This window comes from Cynocephalus volans, chromosome 9 (genome assembly GCF_027409185.1).
Source record: "Cynocephalus volans isolate mCynVol1 chromosome 9, mCynVol1.pri, whole genome shotgun sequence".
Taxonomy (NCBI): Eukaryota; Metazoa; Chordata; class Mammalia; order Dermoptera; family Cynocephalidae; genus Cynocephalus; species Cynocephalus volans.
Window position 1 is genome coordinate 34,787,440 of NC_084468.1, and position 26,823 is coordinate 34,814,262.

The 26,823-nt window shown below is 34.0% G+C and overlaps 1 protein-coding gene across 1 annotated transcript in view; it reads right to left on the reverse strand.

Moving 5' to 3' along the window:
- TMEM156 (transmembrane protein 156) overlaps positions 1 to 20,248 on the reverse strand; it is a 38,689-nt gene extending 18,441 nt beyond the window's left edge. The window contains exons 1-3 of the mRNA XM_063107429.1: positions 20,161 to 20,248; positions 8,522 to 8,791; positions 4,834 to 5,094 (exon numbers count right to left, since the gene is read on the reverse strand). Coding sequence (XP_062963499.1) covers positions 4,834 to 5,094; positions 8,522 to 8,791; positions 20,161 to 20,248 — 619 coding nt within the window. The remainder of the gene's footprint in view (positions 1 to 4,833; positions 5,095 to 8,521; positions 8,792 to 20,160) is intronic.
- Between the last annotated feature and the right edge of the window lie 6,575 nt (positions 20,249 to 26,823).

Genomic DNA, 26,823 nt, shown 5'->3' on the forward strand with positions numbered 1-26,823 from the left:
AAGTCTCAATAAATTCAAAAAAATTGGAATTATCCCATGTATCTTCTCAGACCACAATGGATTAAAACTAGAAATTAATAACAAACAAAACTCTGGAAACTATACAAACACATGGAAATTAAACAGCATTCTACTTAATGACATATGGGTCCAAGAAGAAATCAAGCAGGAAATCAAAAAGTTTATTGAAACTAATGAAAACAATGATACATCATACCAAAACCTGTGGGATACTGCAAAAGCAGTATTGAGGGGAAAATTTATTGCATTAAATGCTCACTTCAGAAGAATGGAAAGATGGCAAGTGAACAACCTAACAATTCACCTTAAAGAACTAGAAAAACAAGAACAATCCAATCCTAAAGTTAGCAGACGGAAAGAAATCATTAAGATCAGAGCAGAACTGAATGAAATTGAAAACCAAAAAACAATTCAAAAGATCAACGAATCAAAAAGTTGGTTTTTTGAAAAGATAAATAAAATTGACAAACCATTAGCATGGCTAACAAAAAAAAGAAGAGAGAAGACTCAAATAACAAAAATTAGAAATGAAAAAGGCGATATTACAACTGATTCATCTGAAATACAAGGAATCATTCGAGACTACTATAAACAACTATACGCCAACAAATTTGAAAATCTGGAGGAAATGGATAAATTTCTGGACACACACAAGCTCCCAAAACTGAACCGTGAAGATGTAGAAAATTTGAACAGACCAATAACAATAAAGGAGATTGAAGCTGTTATCAGAAGGCTCCCAACAAAGAAAAGCCCAGGACCAGATGGATTCACAGCAGAATTTTACCAAACATTCAAAGAGGAATTGACACCGATTCTTTACAAACTATTCCAAAAGATTGAAACGGACGCAAATCTCCCAAACTCATTCTATGAAGCAAACATCATCCTGATACCAAAACCAGGTAAAGATATAACCAAAAAAGAAAACTACAGGCCGATATCCTTGATGAATATAGATGCAAAAATCCTCACTAAAATACTAGCAAACAGAATACAGCAACACATACGAAAAATTATTCATCACGATCAAGTGGGATTCATCCCAGGGATGCAAGGTTGGTTCAACATACGCAAATCAATAAATGTGATACACCATATTAATAAACTCAAACACAAGGACCAGATGATCATCTCTATAGATGCTGAAAAAGCATTTGATAAAGTTCAGCACTCATTCATGACAAAGACCCTCTATAAGTTAGGTATAGAGGGAAAGTATCTCAACATAATTAAAGCCATATATGACAAACCCACTGCCAATATCATCCTGAATGGGGAAAAGCTGAAAGCTTTTCCTTTAAGAACAGGCACTAGACAAGGATGCCCACTCTCACCACTCCTATTCAACATAGTGTTGGAAGTACTAGCCAGAGCAATCAGAGAAGAGAAGGAAATAAAGGGCATCCAGATTGGAAAAGATGAAGTCAAACTGTCCCTGTTTGCAGATGACATGATCCTATATATCGAACAGCCTAAAACCTCTACAAAAAAACTGTTGGAATTGATAAATGATTTCAGCACAGTAGCAGGATACAAAATCAACACACAAAAATCAGTAGCATTTCTTTTCTCCAATAGTGAACATGCAGAAGGAGAAATCAAGAAAGCCTGCCCATTTACAATAGCCACCAAAAAGATAAAATACTTAGGAATTGAGTTAACCAAGGAGGTGAAAAATCTCTATAATGAGAACTACAAACCACTGCTGAGAGAAATTAGAGAGGATACAAGAAGATGGAAAGATATTCCATGCTCTTGGATTGGAAGAATCAACATAGTGAAAATGTCCATACTACCCAAAGTGATATACAAATTCAATGCAATCCCCATCAAAATTCCAAAGACATTTTTCTCAGAAATGGAAAAAACTATTCAGACATTTATATGGAACAATAAAAGACCACGAATAGCCAAAGCAATGCTCAGCAAAAAAAATAAAGCTGGAGGCATAACACTACCTGACTTTCAGCTATACTACAAAGCTATAATAACCAAAACAGTATGGTACTGGCATAAAAACAGACACACTGACCAATGGAATAGAATAGAGAATCCAGAAATCAACCCACACACTTACTGCCATCTGATCTTTGACAAAGGCACCAAGCCTATTCACTGGGGAAGGGACTGCCTCTTCAGCAAGTGGTGCTGGGATAACTGGATATCGATATGCAGGAGAATGAAACTAGATCCATACCTCTCACCGTATACTAAAATCAACTCAAAATGGATTAAGGATTTAAATATACACCCTGAGACAATAAAACTTCTTAAAGAAAACATAGGAGAAACACTTCAGGAAATAGGACTGGGCACAGACTTCATGAATACGACCCCAAAAGCACGGGCAACCAAAGGAAAAATAAACAAATGGGATTATATCAAACTAAAAAGCTTCTGCACAGCAAAAGAAACAATTAACAGAGTTAAAAGACAACCAACAGAGTGGGAGAAAATATTTGCAAAATATACATCTGACAAAGGATTAATATCCAGAATATATAAGGAACTCAAACAACTTTACAAGAAGAAAACAAGCAACCCAATTAAAACATGGGCAAAAGAGCTAAGTAGGCATTTCTCTAAGGAAGATATCCAAATGGCCAACAGACATATGAAAAAATGCTCAACATCACTCAGCATCCGGGAAATGCAAATCAAAACCACATTGAGATACCATCTAACCCCAGTTAGGATGGCTAAAATCCAAAAGACTATGAACGATAAATGCTGGCGAGGCTGCGGAGAAAAAGGAACTCTCATACATTGTTGGTGGGACTGCAAAATGGTGCAGCCTCTATGGAAAATGGTATGGAGGTTCCTTAAACAATTGCAAATAGATCTACCATACGACCCAGCCATCCCACTGTTGGGAATATACCCAGAGGAATGGAAATCATCAAGTCGAAGGTATACCTGTTCCCCAATGTTCATCGCAGCACTCTTTACAATAGCCAAGAGTTGGAACCAGCCCAAATGCCCATCATCAGATGAGTGGATACGGAAAATGTGGTACATCTACACAATGGAATACTACTCAGCTATAAAAACGAATGAAATACTGCCATTTGCAACAACATGGATGGACCTTGAGAGAATCATATTAAGTGAAACAAGTCAGGCACAGAAAGAGAAATACCACATGTTCTCACTTATTGGAGGGAGCTAAAAATTAATATATAAATTCACACACACACATACACACACACACACACAAACCGGGGGGGGGGGGGGAAGAAGATATAACAACCACAATTATTTGAAGTTGATACAACAAGCAAACAGAAAGGACATTGTTGGGGGGAGGGGGGGTGGGAGGAGGGAGGGAGGTTTTGGTGATGGGGAGCATTAATCAGCTACAATGTATATCGACAAAATAAAATTTAAAAAAAAATAAAAAATAAAAAATAAAAAATAAAAATAAAAATAAAAATAAAATGTTTATGAATTTTTCTAAAAAAAAAAAAAAAAAAATCATAATTATGAAGGTGCTTATTTTTCCTTTATATTTAGAAAAATATAAAAGGCAATTAGATGGATAAACAAATGTACATTGAAATAAATACGTTTTTAATATTTATAATCTAGACCTCTTTATCTTTCAGATTTTGCTCTAGTTACCTTCTGTATGAAATCTCTCCAGAATCCACCTTCCAACCTCATTCCTAAACCAGAAGGAACTGACCCTTCTGTTGAGATCTTCTTAGATCCTCTTCTATATCCCCCACACCTTGAAATGATCCCTAATTGCAGAAACTATAGGGTCCTGGGCAAACTAACTCACACAACAAATTTCTCTGAAGTCATATTTCACCTTAAAAATACACACACATTGTATATTTGTGTTTGCTTTAAAGTAAGGATAATATTTTTTAAATAATTACCTTTAAAATAATTAAAACTTTAGAAAAGCATTCTAAAGCAATCTGAAAGGTTTCCATATGTCTGGACTATCTAAAAACACAGCAAATTACTCTATAAGAGCACTTATAGCACTGGAATGCGCTTGCTTGTTTATGTGTTGTCTCCCTCTTCTAGGTTGGTTTACATTCATCTAAGTCTGGGTCCCCAATGCCTGGCACACTGCCTGGTATACAGCAGGCATTCATTAAATTAATAGATCATAAAATGTTCTCTAAGAGTAGATTTTATGAATAATGTGGGGGCAAACTGATTAGTAGAAAGGATTAATTATAATTCAAAATAACTTGACTAGGAAGTTAATCAGCCTTAAACAGAATTAAGATATATGCAAGATTTCTCTTTTGGCCTCCTATTTTTCCCTCAGCATAATGAGCTGACCCTAAGTGCCTGATCTGTACCTCAACCTCTCTTCACAATGTTACATCAAAAATCCCATTTCATCCAGGCCTGGTTCTCAGCCCTAGGAGAGGATGTATCAAATCAATTCAAAAAAATAAATAAATAAAATAATAGTACATCATAATGCATACAGATATTTACATTTGAAAAGAAATCTCACCCTTTAGCACCCAAGTGTGGAGTATTACTTCAAGAACGATTAACGGGCATGTCCAGAAATTATTCTGGAGCAGAGGGTCTTTCTAGTGCCCCTCAAATCATGACCCATAGCTACCTCTTCTGCCTCAGGTTACAGTTGGGCTCCATAAAAAGCACATTTTGAAAGAAAAATAAACAGATGAAAAGACTAACATCCTTTCAGGCCGTATTATTTTATCAACAGAATTCTTCAACTATTTGACTTTCAGTTAACGTGGCCACCCTTACTTAATTTTACATGTCTATATTTGATTTCTACTCTTCCTTCTAATTTCCTTAAAAACTTACTTTTTACATCCATTTCTTGACGCAAAGATATGTGTATACAATTAGTCGGGTATTCCACAATTCCCCAAGTATGGTTTATAGACTTTTCCTTGGATGGATCTTCCTCCATGGTGGTTGACTTTCTAGTGTGGGTTTTTAGATCACAGATCGTATTATATTCCTCCAAGTGGTCAACTATAGGAGCTACAGTGAAGTTAAGATGTTCACAGGGCGAATGAAAATCATTCACTTTCACTTCCATTGATCCTCTCATGATAAGAACTAGAAAGAGATTTTTTTAAATGTTATTTGCAAAATAGTAACACATAGTAAGAAAACACATACAATTTAAAACTACATTTCCTCATTCCTATACAAGAAAGTAGAAACAAGAAGTTACCTGCTCTAAAAATAATTATTAAAGTGATCACATTTTTTAAGATTGTGAAAGCCAAGTGTCAGTGGAGTTGAAATAGAATTGGAGTACCTCAGAAATAATTACAGACATTTCCCTGATGACTTGTGAGACAGACTGCATTTTCTAAAGTGAGCATTACAATTATTTCCCATCCCACATTATACCAATTTTCTAGGGCTGCTGCAACAAAGTACCATAGACTGGGTGGCTTAAAGGACAGAAATTTGTCTCACAGTTCTAGAGTCGAGAAGTGTGAGATCAAGGAGTTGGAAGAGTCTGTTCCTTCTGAGGGTTGTGAGTAAGAATCTGTTCCATGCCTCTCTCTTAGCCTCTGACAGTTTGCTGGCAATATTTGGCATTTTTTGGCTTGTAGAAGCATCACCCGATCTCTGCCTTTATCTTCACATGGTGTTCTCCTATGTGCATGTCTTTGTCCCAAATCTCCCTTTTTTATAAAGACACCAGTCATATTGATTAGAGCCTACCCTAATGACCTTATCTTAACTAATTACATCTACAATGACCCTATTCCCAAATAATGCCATGTTCTGAGTGATTAAAGTTTAGGACTTCAATATATGGATTTCGGGAGAACACAATTCAATCCATAGCACACGTGTAATCCTAAAATTGGCCACTCCCTCATAAATAGGTGGTGTTTCATTCCTTTCCCCTTGAATCTGGGGTTGGGGGATGACTTGCTTACAACCAATTAAATGCAGAGGAAGTGACACTGCATGACTAAGCCATGAAAGTCAGAGCAATTTCCACCTCACTCTCTGGAACACTAACACTGGAGCCTTGAAACACTATGTAAAAGTCCAACAAGTTAAGGCCACCATGCTGTGAGGAAGCACAAACTAGCCCAAGTGGAAAGATCACATAAAGAAAACAATCAACCAAGTGAAAAAGCGACCTAAAGAATGGGAGAAAATATTTGCAAACCATATATGAGATAAAAAGTTAATATCCAAAATATATAAGGAACTCCTACAGCTCAATAGCAACACAAAACAACAACTTGATTAAAAAATGGGCAAAGGACTTGAATAGACATTTCTACAGCGAAGACATACAAATGGCCAACTGGTATGTGAAAAGGTGCTCAACATCACTAATCATCAGGGAAATGCAAATTAAAACCACAATGAGATATCATCTCACACCTGTCAAGATAGCTATTATCAAAATATAAAACAAAACAAAAGATAATTATGTCAAGAATGTGGAGAAATTGGAGCTCTTGCTCACTGTTGATGGGAATATAAAATGGTCCAGTCACTATGGAAAATAGTATGGAGGCACCTTAAAAAATTAAAAATGGAACTATCACATGATCCAGCCATCCCACTTCTTGGTATATATCCACAGGAATCAAAATCAGGATCTGGAAAAGATACCTGCACTTGCATATCCATTGCAGCATTACTCACAATAGCCAAAATATGGAAACAACTTACATGTCCATTGAAAGATGAATGGATTTTTTTAATGTAGTGTACGTGTACACACACACACCAGAATATTATTCAGCCTTTAAAAAGAAGGAAATTCTGCCATATGCAACAACATGGATGAATCTGGAGGACATTATGCTAAGTGAAATAAACCAGTAACAGAAGAACAAATACTGGATGATTCCACTTATCTTAGGTATCTAAAATAGTCAAACTATTAGAAACAGAGAAAAGAATGGTGCTTGCCAGGGGCTGGGGAGAGAGGGAAACAGGGAATTGTCATATAGCAGGTATAAAGTTTCAGTTATACAAAATAAATAAGTTCTAGAGATCTGCTGAACAACATAGTGTCTATGGTTAACAATAATGTATTGTACATGTAAAATTTGCTATCAGGGTAAATCTCATGTTAAGTTTCTTATAATACTACTACTAATAATAGTAAAAGACCACATAGAAAAACTCTGAGACTACATGAAGAGAGAGATGCCCACCTGCCTCTAGCTGTCCAGCCCTCCTCTGTGTTAGCTACAGTCACTGTCTGATTCCAACAGTATGGAACACCCCACGCCAGAAATGCCCAGCTATGCCCATTCTGAATTTCTGTCCCTCAAAAAAGAATAATAATAAAGTGATTACTATTGCTTTAAGTCATTGAGTTTGGGGGTGACTTTTTACACAGCCATAGCAACTGGGACAACTTGTCAACACAGTTTTCACTTTTCAAGGAAGCAGAGATGTCACATCTGTGGGCTACCAATCTTTTCTTTTTTTTTTTTTTTTTTGCATGTATTATATATTTTTTTATTTCAATTTATCAATATACAATATAATTGATTTCCATGTCCCTTTACCAATTCCTCCTTTTCCTTCCTCCCTCTTCCCCTCCCCCCTGGGCTACCAATCTTAAAATACTTCCTAGTTCTCTGTCATTATAGAGGCATTTCCCTATTTGCTTTCTGGTGAATTCAACCCAAAACCCTGGAATAGTTAGAGCATTACTTGAGTAAGAACTTCGTACAAAACAATGCCAAGAAATCTTGTTCCCATTCTGGAAGAATGGGGAAAATGCCAATATCTAGTGATACAGGAGGCAATCTCGCTGCATAGGTATAAGCAATAAATTTGAAGCTTGGGCTTGAGGCTACTGGCATATTTTATGACTAAATGAATTATTTAATTTCTAAATAACCCAATTCGATTCAATTTATTTAAGTAAGATATATTGATATCATAATAGGTGCAAGGTTCAGTTAGGCACTGCAGATAATACCTAGTTATTCTTTTATTTGTTCATTCATTCGTACAACAAATATTTATTGAGTGCCTGCTATGTATTATGTCAGGCATTATGCTAAAAACTGAAGATACAGTAGTAAACTAAGACAAAGGCCATGCTGTCAAGAGCAGACAAGTAAAATGACAATGATATATATGGATAAACATTAGGCAGGAGTAGATACAAATGTATCAAGGATTCCTTACTCCTTGGGTAGTCAAAGTTTGATTTTACTATGAGAAACTACTTAGAAATTTTTCTTTAAATTCACTACCATTGAAGACAGCTTGCTAAATAATTCTTTAACCATCAAATGTATGCAAATTACAGTGACATTTGATGTACTTTAAGAAAAGATATTTTGTTTTCGATAAATCAAAGTAAACCAAAAATGAGTTATATCCCAAATCCCACTAAGTTATTCATCAAGAGCCACACAACTGAGTGCTCCAATGCCACTGGATTTAAAAATGCAATAAATTATTAATACTATTTTAACAGAATAAATTCATTTATACTTGATAAATTTTATTCTCACTTTCATTTTGTGTTTACCTTTTGATATTTGCTCCTGAGAAATAAAATCCATGTTTCCTTTGGGCTCACAAGCCAAACAAAAGGAGCAAGTTTTAAGTTCATCTGTGATGCCCTGGCAAATCCTCGTCAAGTTTTGAAAATTGGAGTGATTTAGAATGATTCCCATAATCATCTGAGTTTCTGTTATTGGTTGCAGAGAAGTCACAACAGAAAAATTTAAGGAGGAGAGCGAATAGGTGAAATTAGATTGTAAGCACACTTCCAGACATGATAGCTCCAACATTCTTCCTGTTAAAAGGAAACAAAAAACAAAAAACTTTCTTTACTGTGAAATTTTGAGTTTCAGGCATTCAGACAAATACACGATAAGATTTTCTTTGGCAAATTCAGTACATTTCAGCTTCTCAGTGACAAGACTTCCTTTTAAATAAATTAACAATATCTACTCCACTTAATTTGTTTTTTAAACTTGTCAACATTCCCTATTAATTTTCAGAGAACAGATGTCCTTGGACAGAAGCGCTTGGAAACCCTAGCATTTTAACCATTCTCTATTCCAGGAAAATTTTAATGAACAAACCTTAGGTTCTTCTGAATTCATCTGTTCCAAAATAGAGACTCAAATCAATTGCATGGAGTTGAACAGGGGCTACTCGAACAATATCTCTGTGTTAGTTCTCTAGGGCTGATGTAACAAATTACTGCGACCTTGGCAGTTTAAAACAAGAAATTCATTCTCTCGCAGTTCTAGAGGCCAGATGTTCAACATCAATTTCAATAATCCGAAAACAAAATGTCCAGAAGATAGTGCTCCTTCCGAAGGCTCTAGGGAAGAACATGTTCCTTGTCCCTTTTCCAAATTCTAGTGGCTGCTGGCGTTCCTGGACTTAACAGCTGCATGACCCCAATGATGGGTCTTTTTGGTCATATTGCATTCTCCTCTGTGTCTCTGTTTTCTACTCTTCTGTCTGTGTCAAATCTCCCTCTGCTCCTCTCTTATAGGGGCATTTGTAATTGGATTTAGGGCTCACCAGCATAATCTCCTCATTTCAAGATCCTTAATTTAATTACATCTATAAAGACCTTTTTTCCTTATAAGGTAATGTTCCCAGGTTCAAGGATTAGCACCCGATATCTTTGGGTGACCATTTATTCAGCCTATCAGAATCTCCAAAGATGAAATTTAACAAGTTGACATCATAATTTTTATTTTTGTCTGAAGACAACTATCAGATATGGAAATGACAGTATAGTAGAAATAAGACTAACTGATAAAGGGACAAGAAAATCAACTACATTGAATATTGATAAAATTTTTTTAAAAAACCTAAAAAAAACAATAACAGTGAGTTCAGAAAGAGAAGACAAAGACTCTAATTCTATATATGTCATTAGCCGAGACACTTGGACAATTTGCTTAATCTCCGTAAGTCTAATTTTCTAATCAGCAAAATAGGGATGATAATTCTGGATCCTGCTAAACTCATGGGGTTATAGCAGCATGAAGTGGTATACAACATATGAAAACACTGTTGAAACTTGTACAGATGAATATTGTTTAAAATGCAAACCCATATTCCAAAGCAAAATTTAGAAATTCATCCTTCATTTACAATAGGATTATCTGTGATTTAATTCACACAAATAATCAAAGATCACTATGTAAAAATTAGGAATCCTTATTTGGCAGTAATGATCATCTAAGGAATAGGCAACTTATTTTTCAGAAATTCCCAGTCTGACAATCATTTTTTAGCATGAGACAATAATTGACATGATCAATTCCATCTTTATGTGGTTCTTTACCATCTCTTGTTTAACTATATGGGGCAAAATATATTTTTTAAGATTTCTAAATAAGATGAAGAACAATGAAAGTATTTCTTTAATTTTTTGAATGATTACTTCTAGTCATACATTTTGGTTCAAACTAATGACAAAATCAAACTAATGATTGATATTAAAGCATTTTTTAAATTTGTGAGATTTGTATTATAATAGTAATTCCATAAGTGTTTAATTACTGGTGTCATTTAATAAATTAACAGCTCACTTACTAACTTTCTATATTCGAAATTGCTTTGATAATAATTCACATTTAATTTCCAGCTATAAAAAATTTCATACTTCAGTTGCTATAAAGTTTTTCTTGGGGTGGGATGAAATTTTCCTCAAGTACACAATTTTATTATGTCTTACTATATCTATAATCAAAGTTGAAATCAAATTGTAGCTGTAATAAAAAATATTGACTCAGTAATAATGTCCCAGGAAGGAGATGGAAATGCACCATCTGATGGAACTCTAGATTCTAAAGCTTTTTTATATTACTAAAACACACAAAAAACTTATTTCTTGCCATCTTTCCATTTTCTTCACTAGCACTATTCATCTTATGAAAATTTTAACTTCTTGAATTTATATTCCTGTGATATGACCTAGAAAGGAGATAGAAAAATTATTACTGTCAATATTGCAGTCTTCTTATCTAATAAGTGACCAACTGGGATTTCTAGAATTGATGATATATCCTTTATATTTGACTATGAGGGTATTTTATGATGGTTTTTAAACTTCAGTTTTAAATAATTCAGTTGGAAAAGAAATAGAGGACAGGATACATCCTTCCCTGGTATAATTTTGGGGCAGTGGACGTCCCCTGGAATAATTTTTAAAAATAAATTCTACTCAATTACTTTTATTATCAGGTGGGCTATATTCTCATCTCTGTAAACAAGTATTTGTGAATTTAACTACTGCCATTAGCATTGCTGAGAGTCAGACAGCTAAATTCTCTCTCAGAGATGGAAATACATTCCAGAATTACTCTAGTGCTAAGACTGCAACCTCTCAGAGGAAGTATTTAGAATACTAAATAGAATTAGGAAAATACGTAACAATATAAGACAAATGCCCAAGTCAATTACTTTCTCTTTTTAAGGAAAAGCAAACAGTAAGACTAAAGAAACATCAACTATCTTTATTTTCTTTTTTAACTTTTATTATAAAAATATATCACACATATGTATATATAAAATGTATTGTGCCATCTAAAGAATAATAAAAATTAACGAACACCCGTGGACCTATCACCCAAATTAGAAAACAGGATATTACCAACATCTTTGAAACACCCTATTTCTTCCCACCCCTATACCATGGCATATTTTAGAAATGTATACAAATATATGGAATATACTATATGTATTCTTGTGCAATTTCATTTTTTTCTTAATATGTTTTAGTCACGTTGATGTATACAGCTGTAGTTAATTATTTGTGATATTGTTATGAATGAATATGTCACAATTTATTTTTTTACTCTTCTGACAGTGAGCATTTGGGTTGTTTCCATTTTTTGCTGTTAGAAATAATGTTGCTGTATTGGTCCATTTCTATTGCTTACAACACAATACCTAAAACTGGGTAATGTATAAAGAAATGAAATTTATTTCTTAAAAATTGGAGGCTGAGAAGTCCAAGGTCCAGAGAACACATATGGTGAGGGCCTTCTTTTTGGTGGTTACTGTCTACAGCAAAGGAGGGTGTCACATGGCAAAAATGGACTGAGAAGGGAGAGCTAACATCTCACTTGCTCTCCTTATAAAGCCATCAGAACTATGCCCTTTACTCCATAAATGGATTAATCCATTCACAAGGGCATAGTCCTCACACCTCTTGCAGGCTCCACCTTTCAAATACTATAATTAGAGTTCCCACTCTCTTAACACTCTTATAATGGAGGTCAAGTTTCCAATACATGATCTTTTGGAGGGACACATTTAACCCATAGCAGTTGCTATGAACTGTGACTTTCATACATCGTTGGTAGGAATGTAAAATAGTACAACCACTTTAGAAAACTGATAATACCCAAAAATTGCACTCCTAGGAATTTCCTGTACAAGATAAATTAAAGCATATGTCTACACAAAGACCCATATATGGATTCTATAGCAGTTTTAAAATTTATAATAGCAAAGAACTGAAAACAATCCAAACGTCCAACAACGAGTGAATGTATGTACATACAACTCCTGACATATCCATGTAATGGAATATCAGTCAGCACAAAAAGGAAGAAACTACAAGCGACAACATGAGTGAATCTCACAGGCATTATGCCAAGTGAAAAAAGGAAAGAAGCCAGATACAAGTGACTACATAGTGAATGATTCCATTTACATGAAATTCAAAAAAATGTAAAACTGTATTGACAATATTGACAGTGGGAGAAAGGCTCTTCTGTAATGGAGAAAGAGGAAACTTTCAGGGGTAATGGGAAGTTAAGTAATCTTAATTGTGGTGGTAATTACATTGGTGTATATATTTCTCAAAACTTATCAAACTATCCACTTAAAATGAAACATTATATTATGTATAAATTATATCTCAATAAAGTTGATTTTAAAATAACGCTACTATGAATATTCATGAATGTATCTATAGCATACACACTAAGAGTGAAATTGATGAGTATTTAATATGTGTATCTTCAATTTTACTAGAAAGTGCCAAATCATTATACAAACTGGTTATATCAATTTATACTCCCACCTGCAATGTATAAAGGTTTTCATTGGCACATACCCTAGCCAATGCTTTTCAAGTTTTGCCAGTTTGCTGAGTGTTAAATAGAATTTCATCATGGTTTAAATGTCTATTTTCCAAATGCTTATTCAGCATCTATAGAGATTATCATATGGTTTTTGTCTTGATTTTATTGATGTGGTGTATCACATTGATTTTTGTATGCCGAACCAAGCTTGCATCCCTGGGATGAATCCCACTTGATCATGGTGTATAGTTTTATGTATGTGTTGCTCTATTCTACTAGCTAGTATTTTATTGAGGATTTTTGCATTTATATTCACCAATGATATTGACCTGTGGTTTTCTTTTTTTGTTCTATCTTTGTCTGGTTTTGGTATCAGGGTGATGTTTGCCTAATAAAATGAGTTTGGGAGAGTGGCCTCTGTTTCAATTTTTTGGAATAGTTTGTAGAGAATTGGTATTAATTCTTCTTTAAAGGTTTGGTATATCTACACAGTGGAATACTACTCTGCTACTAAAAAAAATGAAATACTACCGTTTGCAGCAACATGGATGGAACTTAGAGAAAATAATATTAAGTGAAATAAGCCAGGCACAGAAAAAGAACTACCACATGTTCTCACTTATTTGTGGGAGCTAATAAAAATAAATAAGTAAATAAACAAATGAACAGGGTGGGGGAGGGAAGAAGACACAACATTCACAACAACTCCTTGATTTTGTTAAGACATGTGAACAGATATGACGTTGATGGGAGGAAGGGAGAGAGGGAAGAAAAGGAGGAATTGATAAAGGGACATTAAAATCAACTATATTACTACATTGTATATTGATAAATTAAAATAAATAATAAATAAATGTCTATTTTCCTAATTTTCTCTATTTTTTTCTATTTTTACATTTTTCTGTTAGGCTTTTAAAAAATTATTAAAGTTTAGAAGTTCTGTAAATTTTGTGTTTAAAATTTTAAGGAGTTCTTTAAATTTTTTATGGGGATATCTTCTCACAGTTTGTACCTTGTCTATTCATTTTCTTTGTGATCTTTTAGTTAAAGGAAGCTCTTAAATTTAGTGTAGTGAATTTATCAATCATTTTCTTTATAATGTGCACTTCATGTCTTGTCTAAGTAATCCTTCTCCACTAAGATTAAAAAGATCTTCACCTATACTTTCTTCTAAAAGTGTTAAAGTTTTGTCTTTCATGTTTAAGTTCTTAATCCACCTGGATTTGTGTGAAGTAGGGAACCAAATTTATTTTTTCCTTATGGATAATCAATTATACCACCATTTATTGAGTTGCCTATCTTTTTCTCACTTATCTTTAATGACACCTCTGTATATAAAATTTCCATGTATATAGGAGTGTGTTTCTGGGTCCTCAATTTTGTTCCATGAGTCCACTTTTCTATCTTTGCCAAGATATCGTATTGACTTAATTACTTTTGCTTTATAAAAGCTTTCATATCTAGGCAAAGTCCCCACACCTGTTCTTTTGCTCTGGAGTGTCTTTGTGATTCTTGGCCTTTTGCTTTTCCTAATAAATTTTAGAATCAGCTTGTTAAGTGAAAAACCCAGTTGTGATTCTGACTTGATTCTAGAAATCAATTGGAGAAGAAAGATATGAAACTGAGTTTCTCCTATCATTTTCCTTTTTCTTCTTTCTCTCTATATGGGTTTTCTTTAATATCTTCCAATAAAGTTTCCAAATTTCCTCCACTATGGTCTTATATATACTTGGTTATATTTCCTCCTAGGTACTTATTGTTGCTATTGCCAATAGCATCTTTTAAGAAATGTGTCTTCTGTTTGTTGCTGGTGTATGGAAATGCAACTGACTTTTGAATATCAACCTTATTTCTTGCCACTTTGTTATACTTCGTTATTAATTTTAATATTTTTCCTATATAGTTTTTGGGCTTTCTATGTAGTTATGCATATTGGCTGCAAATAATGACAATTTTATTTCTTACTTTCCAATTCTTATACTTTTTATCTTTTACTTGTCTTATTGCACTGACTAGGACCTCCAGTAGCACGTTGAGTAGAAATGATGAAAGTTGGCATCCTTGTTTGCTCCTTATTTTAAGAATAATACTTGTAATGTTTCATCATTGAGAATGGTATTTCCTATTGTCATTTTTAGATACCCTTTATCAGTTTAAAGAAATTTTTTTCTATTCCTAGTTTGCTAAAACTTTTAATTAGGAGGGCTGTTGAATATAATTGAATGCTCTTTCATCAACTATTAAGATGATTATATGGCCTTTCTTCTTTAATCTGTTAATGTAGTGAATTACATTATTAGATTTTCTAATGCTAACTAAATCTTGCACTCTAGGAACAAATCTACTTTGATCATTTTTCTACATTATTGCATTTGGATTCTTAATGTCTTGTTTAAAAGTTTTGTATCTATGTTTTTAAGTGAGATTGGCTTGTCAATTTTTCTTTTTGTACCATTTTCGTTGAGTTTTCATACCAAGATATACTGTCCTTAAAAAGTAAATTGGAATGTGTTTCCCCTTTTTTACGTTCTTAAAAGATTTAGGTAAAATTACATTTATCTGTTCAGTTTGTTGCTTGAAAGTTTGGCAGAACTTGCATGTAAGAGCACCTGAACCTTGCATCTTTCAGGAAAGATTAAACCATTGGCTCAATTTCTTTAATTATTGTACAATTCTTGGGTTTTCCATTTCCTCCTAAGTTTTGGTAAGTTATATTTTTCTAGAACTGCCCTTATGTTTTAAATTTATTGATATAAGTTATTCATAATATCCTCTTATTATATTTTTAATTCCTTCAATGTCTGTAGTTGTATCCCCTTTTCATTCCTAACATTAGTTACTTGTGCCTTCTCTCATTTGTTTTGATTATTCAGTTTGGCAGGCAGAATAATGGTCTCCCAAAGATGTCCACATCTTAAGTCCTGGAACCCTAATAGATGAGAGAATAAGTCCAGTTCTGCCAAAGCAATAAAAAGCAATATATTCAGCACATATTTTTGCCAGCACATATTGTCCAAAATATATACATAACAACATTGTGTCCATTGGTAGCCATTACAAAATTATAATGATTCAGAAAATTCAGTAAGAAGTCTTACAACAAAGTAAATTTATACATCTAGTTTCATTCCTTCTTTCTGAAAACTTTCTGAATATTCTCTCTTGAGAATAATGCTTTACCATGAGTGAGCTGAAATATCTAATGAGCTATTATATGTAAAAATACTTGGCATATTACCTGATGCCTGGTACATGTAAATATGAGGGTACTTTTAATGTTTAAATAGTCATAAGGCTATATCCCAAATCTAATTGAGGATTACTGATTAAATCTTTATGAACCAGCCAATAAGAAGAAAATACAGTGCCATTTTGAAGAGCTATGAAACTAACACTTTCAGAAAATAAACTGCAGTTACCCTTGATATGCTAGTCTTTATGATACAGACATAAGCCACGGGGACATACAAGAGTACTTCAGAAAGTTCATGGAAGTATTTGTATCATCTTTTAATCCTATTTTTCCATGAACTTTTTGAAATACCCTCCTATGCTCATATATATCAGGTTTTACCCTATAGTTTGTAAGTATTTAAAGTTCCTTTTACCCTTTGTTTTCTTCAATTTCATTGTTCATTATACTACCATTTTTATCAGAAGGTGTGAAATGGAAGAGGAAATGAAAACTGGTAAACATATTTTATGTCAGTTTGACTCTTTAAGTGAAAAAGTCAAAAGAGCTAGATAAAAATAGGTTTGGGGTGTTTTCACCTGTGCCATTCCTATCCTGCAGCATCACAAATCACTGGGAATACACTTGTACAACTCACTACAATTTCTGGTTTGGGGAGTTTTTTTGAGATATTGATATGAAAACATTTTATTTGAAAATCAACATTAATAATCTTGCTTTTCTTTGCACGTGCTTCTGCAAGCCGGTAAGAAGGAATACTAGATGATCATTTGAAATCTGACAATTGTTATTTCTCTTTGCAAACGGAAATAGAAGGAACATCTTCCCCAAGGTAGGCCTGGAAGCAACACTGATGTTACTGTGCACCTTTTTCACATCCCTATTTTAGTAACTACAGTATTGTTTTTAATTGTGTGCTAGTCAGTCCTCCCCCTAACTGAAAACTTCTTGAAGAAAGACTTGCCTTTCATTTTTGTAGCCCATGTTCCTAGCACATGTAGACTGTATTGATACTTGAAAGAATAAATAAATAAAGTCTACTGGGATTTATATGAAAGTTAACCAAGTCTCTCTCTTAAACACTTTAAGTCCAACAAAAGCAGGTTGGTGAAGTCTCTTACTTGGGAGCCACCTAGTTTGCTTAATAACAAGAAGCTCTGGATCAAAATAGATCCATTCCCATTTGAATCTCCATTATCTACAAGCAATGTAAGTGTATCAAATCTTTATATTAACTACTGTATCTTAGCTGCCTTTCAAATAAACTGAAAGGTTAGAAACACTGCTGTAGAATAGGCTACTTTACCAGTGCACACCCAATGCAAACTCATTAAGTCTTAAACAGAGCTGAAGAAGTTGCCCTTCTTTGGTAAAGTGCAACTAAATAACTTACACTGTGTAATTGTGATAATTAAATATTCTTACTAATGATTATTCAGAGACTCAGATACATTCGTGATGAAAAATGATCAAACATGGTGCTCTATTTTTAACTTAGGACTTCAGAGGATTTATTATTTTGAAATCAAATCTATTAAACCTCATGAATACATTATTCCTCATTAAGATTCCTTTTGAATTCATTTGATGTGTTAAAGAGGGTATCGCTGAATAATTTATAAGTAAAAATCATTTTATAATATTTATCTTAGAAATTAAAGTGAATAGAGCATAAGAAAAAATGAAGAAAAAAAGACACAAGTAACTGATAGGGTAAGGCTACACAGGGGAATTTCACAAGGTTAATTTTAGTACTTCTAGAACACTCTTAGTTTATCATCAAATAATTTTACCAGATACTTTCTTTTATGAATTACACTGGTTGACAATTCAACTCATTTTATAGTCCAACTAATATTGTGATTAAAAACTAATTTAAAAAAGCAAAACAATTATTTTCAAGTCTCCTTAGTTTAATCAAATAGGACTACATTAAATGAGACCACAGGAACATGTTCCTGGTGATCCATAAACCATTATAAAAAGATAAAGCATTGTTATTATGCAATTGCATGTAAAACATTTTGCTTAATAATCACCTTTTTGTTTATAATGTGTCTATGCAAAATACCTTCTACCACTAAACGACATCAGGATAAGACAGTGGTTTTTAAACATTTTTGCTTGTTGGCCCAAAGTACAATTCCTCTGAAACAAAATTTCCAAATAAATACATCACCCCAAAAAGAGTTTAAAGAAATACCTATGCTGTTCTTGAACCAGGAAAAGAGAAACAGCTATTGTAAGTTTGGTGAAACAGCAAAGGTGATGTTGGGAGCTGATGTAATCAGTTATGAAAGTAAGAGAACAAACATTTAAATGGTAGTTGATTGTTGTCAAGATGAACAACTGACACATTACTATTAGGACAAGAAAGTTGTGCTAAGATGGATTTTAGAAGAGCCCTTTCTACTACCCACCAATACGAGGCAGCACTAAAACTCCAATCTGTTCCTCTCTTTGAATTTCTCTGTGCTTCACCAGTGTTCTTTCTGCTCACCATTGCCCCAGAAGGCCACCCTCACACTATGAGAAAGACTAAAAGAACAAAGCTTCTCCCCCAAAGAAAGAAACTTTAACATGCCCTTGTAGTCACCAGTTCTCAGAAAATACAAGCCAATAGTTAACAAATAATTTTATTCAATCTTTTGTCGGCTGATTACCTGGTTTTCATCTGGTTTTTATTAGCTCCAACATGATTTTTTAGGAGGTACTAGGTATATATATATAGGACCCATCTTAGATAACTATTAAATGAGCCTACTCTCAGCCCAGAATAGCTTACAAATAGATTGTCTTTATAACTACTTTATAACTTCTAACTATTCTCTTTATAACACATTTTTACCCAGTGAAATCAAGCATTACAAATACATCTATAATTGTTTAATCTAAACAGCACGATGCCAGAAAATGATAAGAAATTTGAAAACTTCAGTCATTCACAAAATTGCAGTCATAGTGTTTATCTCACAAATATTTTTTATCTGGCTACTTAGTATCATGTATGTGCAAGACTAAATAATCATTGGAATATGTTATCAAATATAATTAGCAAAAATATGTTTATCCAGCTACTTAGCATCACATATATAGAACAATAAATATACATTGCAATGAGTCATCAAATATAAGTTTTTCTCTGATTTTAATCAAATTCATATGATAACTATTTAATGATAGAATATAGCATTTTCTTATTAAATGCTAGGGAGCGCAATTACCATCTAAACAATCATATTAATACAATTTCAAATCTTTTACTAACATATAAAAATAGTTTAAATTTACATCTATTTATTTTCCTAATCTAGGTTTCAGCAATCATATAACAATTCTCTGAAATGTTAACAGAGTTCATTTTCTTCCATTTTTCTCTAGTCACAAATACACATACACCTGCTTAAATTTGTACCCGTATTATTTTATTACATTTTGAAAATATCTAAATACCCTTATTTTTCAAAAAGCAACCATAAGTTATTTGCATGAAATTGTTGTGATGGAGGGAATTCAAACATTTTTAACATAATAAATGTCACTTTCTTTATTAAAATATTTCCAGAATGTAAAAGCAAACTTAAAACTGTTTTGAAGGAAATTGTTTCAAAGAGCAAAATCCTGTGAAGAGATTATTGTGAACTCCATGTTTGAAATCTAGACTACAGATTTTAAATATTTCTTTTCATATTTATGTATGCTACAATAATTAAGTACTATGAATAAGCTTACTGTACTATGTAACAGTCAACTAAAATTGCAATCTCCTTTCATTTTATTAGTGTTTTCAGGCACATAACTCCAGCCCAGGCAGCATGTATCCAAAAAGAAGATCTTTTCTGAAACCACTAACTGACAATTTTTAAAAATTAAGAAAGGAGAGCTAGATTATAATTATATACTCACCTTCTGGTGTCTTGAAATATTCTGGCAAAATTAAAATGAACATGATCACTATTACCACAAATAATTTAAGGAGGGCTGTTTTTGTCATGTCTATTCACATAACCCAAATGTGTTCCCGTCTAGTACATTGATGGTATATTGCTTCCTGATTTAAGTTTCATTTCTGCAGTACTTTAAGTTAATGCAATTCACTTCATACTTACTTCCTTGTGGGTAAGACTTTAAAAAAAAAAAAAAAATGGCCTTGAACTGAGACTTCCTCATTTTGAGCCACTTTCTGTTAAGAAAATTACCCTCTAACAAGCACTTTCAAACTATCTTCTAAACAACAAAGATAAATAAATGATCTCAAGAAGCAAAGGGGTCTTGTCCTCATCTAAATTTGAAACTATTTTACCATGTTTACCAATGTGTGTGAGTAAATATAAATCCACAATATACTTACCAAAAATAAAATGATGACTGTCAATCATGTCCAGATTGTATGGACATCATTCATTCATTTACTTATTAAATTATTGTTGATCCCTTTTAAGTGCCAGGCACTGTGCTGGATTCTGGTACTCAGAAAATAGCATGTCTGGAAGACAGTAAACAGTACAAAATGTAAAGATTAACTGAAGATACATGTAAAATTTTGGTTCTATACAGTATGCATACAAGCAGTAGAAAGGAACTCACTTACACTGCGGTTATTGTTTTCACATTTTCAGTTCCAATTTTTAAAAAAATGATTTTTCATTATGATAATCCCAGTGAAATAAAATATTTTGTCTTAGAATGTAAATGCAAGGTAGGGAAATCATGGTGAATAAAGCAGATGTGCAAACAAATATTTTTACTTAGAAAATCCAAATATTGGGAGGTAGGGACGGGGTTTGGGGAGTCATAGGTTGGGTAAAGGGCATAAAGAAAAATCGTGATTTGTAATAATGAATATGCTAATAATAAAAAAGAAAATCCAGGTATCCAATATTTCTATCATTCTTGGTTTTTTCTTTTTAAGTGGTACTAAATATCTCCAATCATTTTCTCCCTGCCCATTCCCTCCTGTACACCCACCACCAATCCATTTCCATTTATCCTATTCCTTGTTCTCTCCCACTCAGCCCTGAGCTTTATATAACAATGGATGAGTAGGGAGTAGAAGGCAGGTAATAAAGACCATGCTGTGAATATACTGTCAGTATGAATTAACTGTCTTTTCTTCTGATGGGAAGAAGTGATAATTTGATAGACAGATGGGAATCATGAGTTAGGAGACCTTAGGACCTGAGTTTAAGCACACTCAGAATGGGAGTAGGACTTCAAACGTATGATTTATTTTAAGAACAGCATCAGGGATCATTCTAAGGAAGGAAAGAAATGATGAGAGTCATGGCTTGCACCATATGGTGGACTGAGAGATATTGGACTACAGATCAGGCAGCAGTCTTCAACAGAGATGCTTGTGGAGAGGGGTGGGAGGCATTGTCCCTTAATTCTTCCCCATCTTACAGGTGTCACTAAATGGTCAGTGAACAATCTACTCCCCTGTTTTGACCCTGTTTTGTTTCCCCAGACATTCTGATTCTTATTTTTTAATACAAACATTCCAACCATAATTTTACCAATGGAAATAAAATTATCAAAAAAGTACTTACTTGATATAACAGTATTAAATCAGTTTATCCCTTGATAAATTTTCCCCAATAGGCAGTTAAACCACTTCTATTTTTTTCTTTAATTTTAATTACTTAGTGTTTTAAATTAATTTTTAATTGATTTTTATTCATTTTGATAATTATTTTGTTTATTACCTATTATTTTCCATGTAAATTTTAGGTTAACGCTTTGGTCCATTTATTAATTCTTTAGTCCATATCAAATTTTATTGACTTGTGAGGGGTTTTTTTGGTGGTAGTATTTCTTCCAGACCTGCACCTGCCCACACATATCTTGCCGTTCTGCCATCGGGCTCGTTATTCTGTTCTTGGGCACCTGGAAGACAAATTTCTCTAGCAGCTCAATGGGCCTGTTGTCCTTGATGGGCTGACCCATGAGCTCTGCAACTGGTTTCTCTGGTGATGTCCAGATGGTGGATATCAGGAGAAAAGGCCAGAGACCCTAAATCCTAGGCCGCAATCTGGCTGCTCTGAGGATATAGTGATCAGTATCTCCCAGCCAGCCTGTAATCCACTTACTGGACATAGGTATATCACCTCTGATTTAGCAAATCATGAGAAAATTATGATATACCCTAAGATATTCCAGGAATTTTTCATTGTCCACAATTGTTCTAGGCAGTGCTAATCAAATTTTTATAAATACCTTACTTTTGATCATTCTGCCCAGTTAGTAACTGCTTAAAGTAAATTTTTAGCAGAACAATAGCCATAAAGACAAGTTCTAAATATCCCTGGGTCATATCCTTCAGGATTCAATGGCAAACATTAAAATTAAAGAATCAAAATATCTTGCTGTTTCTGACTGCCATAATTCATACACTAAAATGTTTTATAACTGAAATTGCTAAATACATAAAATACATGATTAAATATGTGCATTTTAAACACCAGCAATCACTAAAATTTAAGAATTAAGCTTCGGTTTCTTGTAGGTAATCCAACTTAAAATGACAGTGCCTCAGAAATCAATAAACATAGGTTGTGCTAACTCTTGACTTTTATTTAATTTTTTATTTTATTTTGAAGATAGAACTGAAGCAACAGAAACATAAACAAACCTGAAGTAGACAAGCATTGAGGTAGGTAAGAATCTTTCTTTACAAGGTTACCGTTGTACAAAACAACAATGTTATTGGTGGCTTTGAGTTATACTGTGAAGGTCAGAATAGTAGTAAGCGCTATGCCTTTAAGTGTATGACTCTGGGTTATTTTTAGAATTTAACGCACATATTTACCTTGAGGAGTTGTAAGAATCTCCCAGAGCTTGAGAAGTGGTCAGGGTTCTCCTCTTTTGGTTTATCCCCTTACATCTGTGTTCTCTCATAACTTCTGTTACCTGTACAATAACCTCTCAGTCGCCCAAACTTGAAAAAGCTTCAGAAGTTGTTTTTAAAGACCACATTCAAATTTTAATGGTCCACAGATGGATCATAATTCATTTAACCTTATTCTAATTATGTCATTTTTTAAATGTTAGATATAACACCACAATGTGAACATTCACATATATCTTTGTGTGGGTCTAGATTATAGAGAATTACTGAGACAAAGAGTATAGATTTTTGATCTATACTTAAGTTCTTAATGCATACAGCCAATTGTCTTCCACAAAAGCTGTTTCTACATACACACTATCAACTATGTACAAGTGCCTAAACTTCAATGCAGTCAGTTTAGTCTTGTAACGTTTGCCAATTTGGCAAAAAAGTGTTGTTTTAATTTGCATTTCTTTGATTATGTTCACATTTTTCATATTCCTGTCAATTTCAATTTCTTCTTTTGTGAATTACCTATTCATGTCTTTTATTGGAGCATTTATACCTTTCTTGTGGGTTTGTAGGCCTTTTTCTCTATTGGGAAATGTATCCTTTGTATATATACTTCAAACATTTTTCCCAGGTTCTTATTTGCTTTTTCATTTTGTGTACAGTAGGGTTTTTTCCACCAAACTATTTTGTAACAGATTATAAAATATGGCTGTTTACGTACCTAAAGGTTTTATGCTGAGAAACATATTTATTCTTCATTATATTTACAATATTATAACAAATAAATTATAGTTTATTAAGTAGTTTATTCTTTTTTGTTTTGGGGGGCTTGTTTTATTTTATCTTATTTTTTGTGGCAGCTGGCCAGTACATGGATCTGAACCCTTGACACTGGTGTTATCAACACCAGGCTCTTATCAACTGAGCTAACCAGCCAGCCTTAGTTGTTTTTTCTTAAATACAAAATTTACTTGCAGCCTGATTTTGACTGCCTGGAATGCATACTAAGAAACATAAAACCCCTGGCTCTCTGCCTCTAATAACTTGTTAGAGTGGATGATAATGCTAATGGCGCACATTTCCAAAATTTTGTTTTTACCATTTCTGGAGCACCTTCACAAATATTGGATTATAAAAGGAGAATCTAGAAATTGCTAATCATGCCTACAAATCTGCAATTACTCACCCACTGTGAGCTTCTCCCTCCTATCTCGATGAAGGAATAAGAAATGAATAAATCTAAAACACAAAAGATTATTGCTACTGCATTAGTGTTTAACTTTCCCAATTTTTATATTTCATATATGAGATCCAGATTCTCAAAATACTTTAATGTGTTTATACTTCTAATTGAGACTGAAAGTATTAATTAAATAATTGTATATTTTGCTCTAGATACAAATTTTAAAAATGAAAGAATCTTTTATTTCAAGGAGCTTCTCTACCAGGAAAATAAAAGCAACATACTTTTAAAAAAATAATAAATAACAGCCATAAAAAGAATAGTTTAAATTTAACTTCTCTATAGTTATCTATTATTATATAAAATATACCCTTGTACACAGTTTATATGAGCAATATATTTTCTTTTCTTTTCTTTTTTTGTCCTGGTTGAAACTATCCTCAATTCCTTCACTATATTCTGTTGAAAGATCTTTTTGGGGTCAATAACAACAGCAGCAATGACCAATGACCTTTATTGGACATTTACTATGTGCAACTGCACAGTGTTGAGTGTTGTATATGGATTATTTTATTCAATCCCCCGGCAACTCTCTGAGGGAGTTACTGTTTTTCCAATTTTACAGACAAAGAATATGAGGTATAGAGAAGTCAAGTAATGTGCTCAGAATAACATAGTTAATAAAGAGTAGAGCTAGGTTTCAAACCCAGAGAGTCCAGCTGCAGACAGTGCTCTCAACCCAGTACTGTGTTACACCTCCACCCTCAGGTGGTGTGAGAACATTTGTCAAGAAGGGTCACTTATAAAATAATAGTAATAGCAAACACAAACATAGCCCTTAGTGTGTGCCTGACACTGTACCAGGGTTTCTCACCAGTGGCACCATTGACAATTGGGGCCAGGTAATTCTCTGTTGTGGGGGGCTAATCCTATACATTGTAGAATGTTCAGCAGCAGATTGCCAGTAGCAGCCCTCCCTACCCCAGTTTTAACAACAACAAAAATGTCTCCAGACATTTCCAGATGTCCCTGGAGAGTCAAAATAGCTCTCAGTTCAGAAACACTGTCTAAACACTTACATTAAGACATTCAATCCTCATAACAACCCAATGAAATAGTTACAATCATCATTCCCATTTTACTCACTTCAGGCCAGTTCTATTCTAGGTAATCTAATCATCCAGAAAGTGAATTTAAAATTGTGTTATCTACTTTGGCAACACAGTAATGCTTAGATTAACACATTTCGTAGGGAAAAATAATCACTTTTTAATGAGGTCTCCCTGAGTATGGAGAAGATCCTAGGAAGTTCCCATCTCCTTATTTATTTTGCAGTTCATTCAGCAAATGGATACTTACAAAATGTCAGTCAGCACCCTGAACCCTGGAGATGTGGTAGCAAACAGGCAAAGTCCTTGTCCTCACATTCTAGTGGGAGTGTACATTCAAATGAGACACGTATCAAGTAAATAATGAAATCATTCATTTTCAGTTAATGTTAGGTGCTCTGGAAAAAGTCAGGCAAAGTACGAGAGTGAGATGTGCTTGCAGAGAGTTGGGCAGGGTACATGTTGGTTTAAACAAGGACACTAATAAGGCCTTGTATGATTCCATTTATATGACATGGGGGAAAAGGCAAAACTACAGGGACAGATCAGTGGTTGCCAGAGGCTGCAGGTAGAGGAAATGGCTGATGACAAAGGGGCACATGGGAATTTTTAGGGTGATGGAAATGTTCTATGTCTTGATTATGGTGGTGATTATATACTTGTGTGTTAGACAAAATTCTAGAACTCTACCCTTAAAATGGTAGATTTTACTACACATAAATTATAACTCAGTAAGCACAATTCTCTCTCTCTCTCTCTTTCTTTCTCTCTCTCTCTCTCTCTCCACTCACATAGCCTCTTTGCTATTTTAAAGACAGTGATTATTGAGAAAGGGGCTACAGTGATGTTTCAGAGGCTTGTGGCTCTCCCCTGGGCCCAAGCATGAACTTAGTAGAAGAGAAATCTAGAGAGCACCTCAGAGCAGGCAGGAGACAACAGTGATGCCTCTGCTTGCTTGTTACTTTCAGAGGCTGTGGTGAGGTTGTTGCAAAGAAACCCAGGGCATGAGGGCACCCAGGGGGTCACCCCTTCAGCAACCAGGTTGAGTCAGCCAGGCTGACCTGGGAAGTACAACTACCCCCTTGGAGAACCATAAAAGGTGCTCAGCATTGCTCAGTCCACAGGCTGCGGTTCATTGAGCTGCTTTCTCTTTGTTCACTTAGTGCATTTCTTCCACAGAGGGGAAAATCTGGTTTGATCTGCCACCACTGTGCTTAGAATGTTCAGAACAGGGCAGAGTCCACCCCAGGCCTTCATGTTCAGACCTCCTCCTGAGAGGTGGCTGGCCTTCTCACACCCAGCCCCTAAGTGGCTGCTTTGCCCACACTGTCCCTCCCAGTCACCTGCATCTGGAAAGAGAGTTTGTTTTCACTAACAAAATCCACTCCACTGCGATAGCTTATGCAGGAAAGAACCTGTTGGAGCCACTTTCCTTA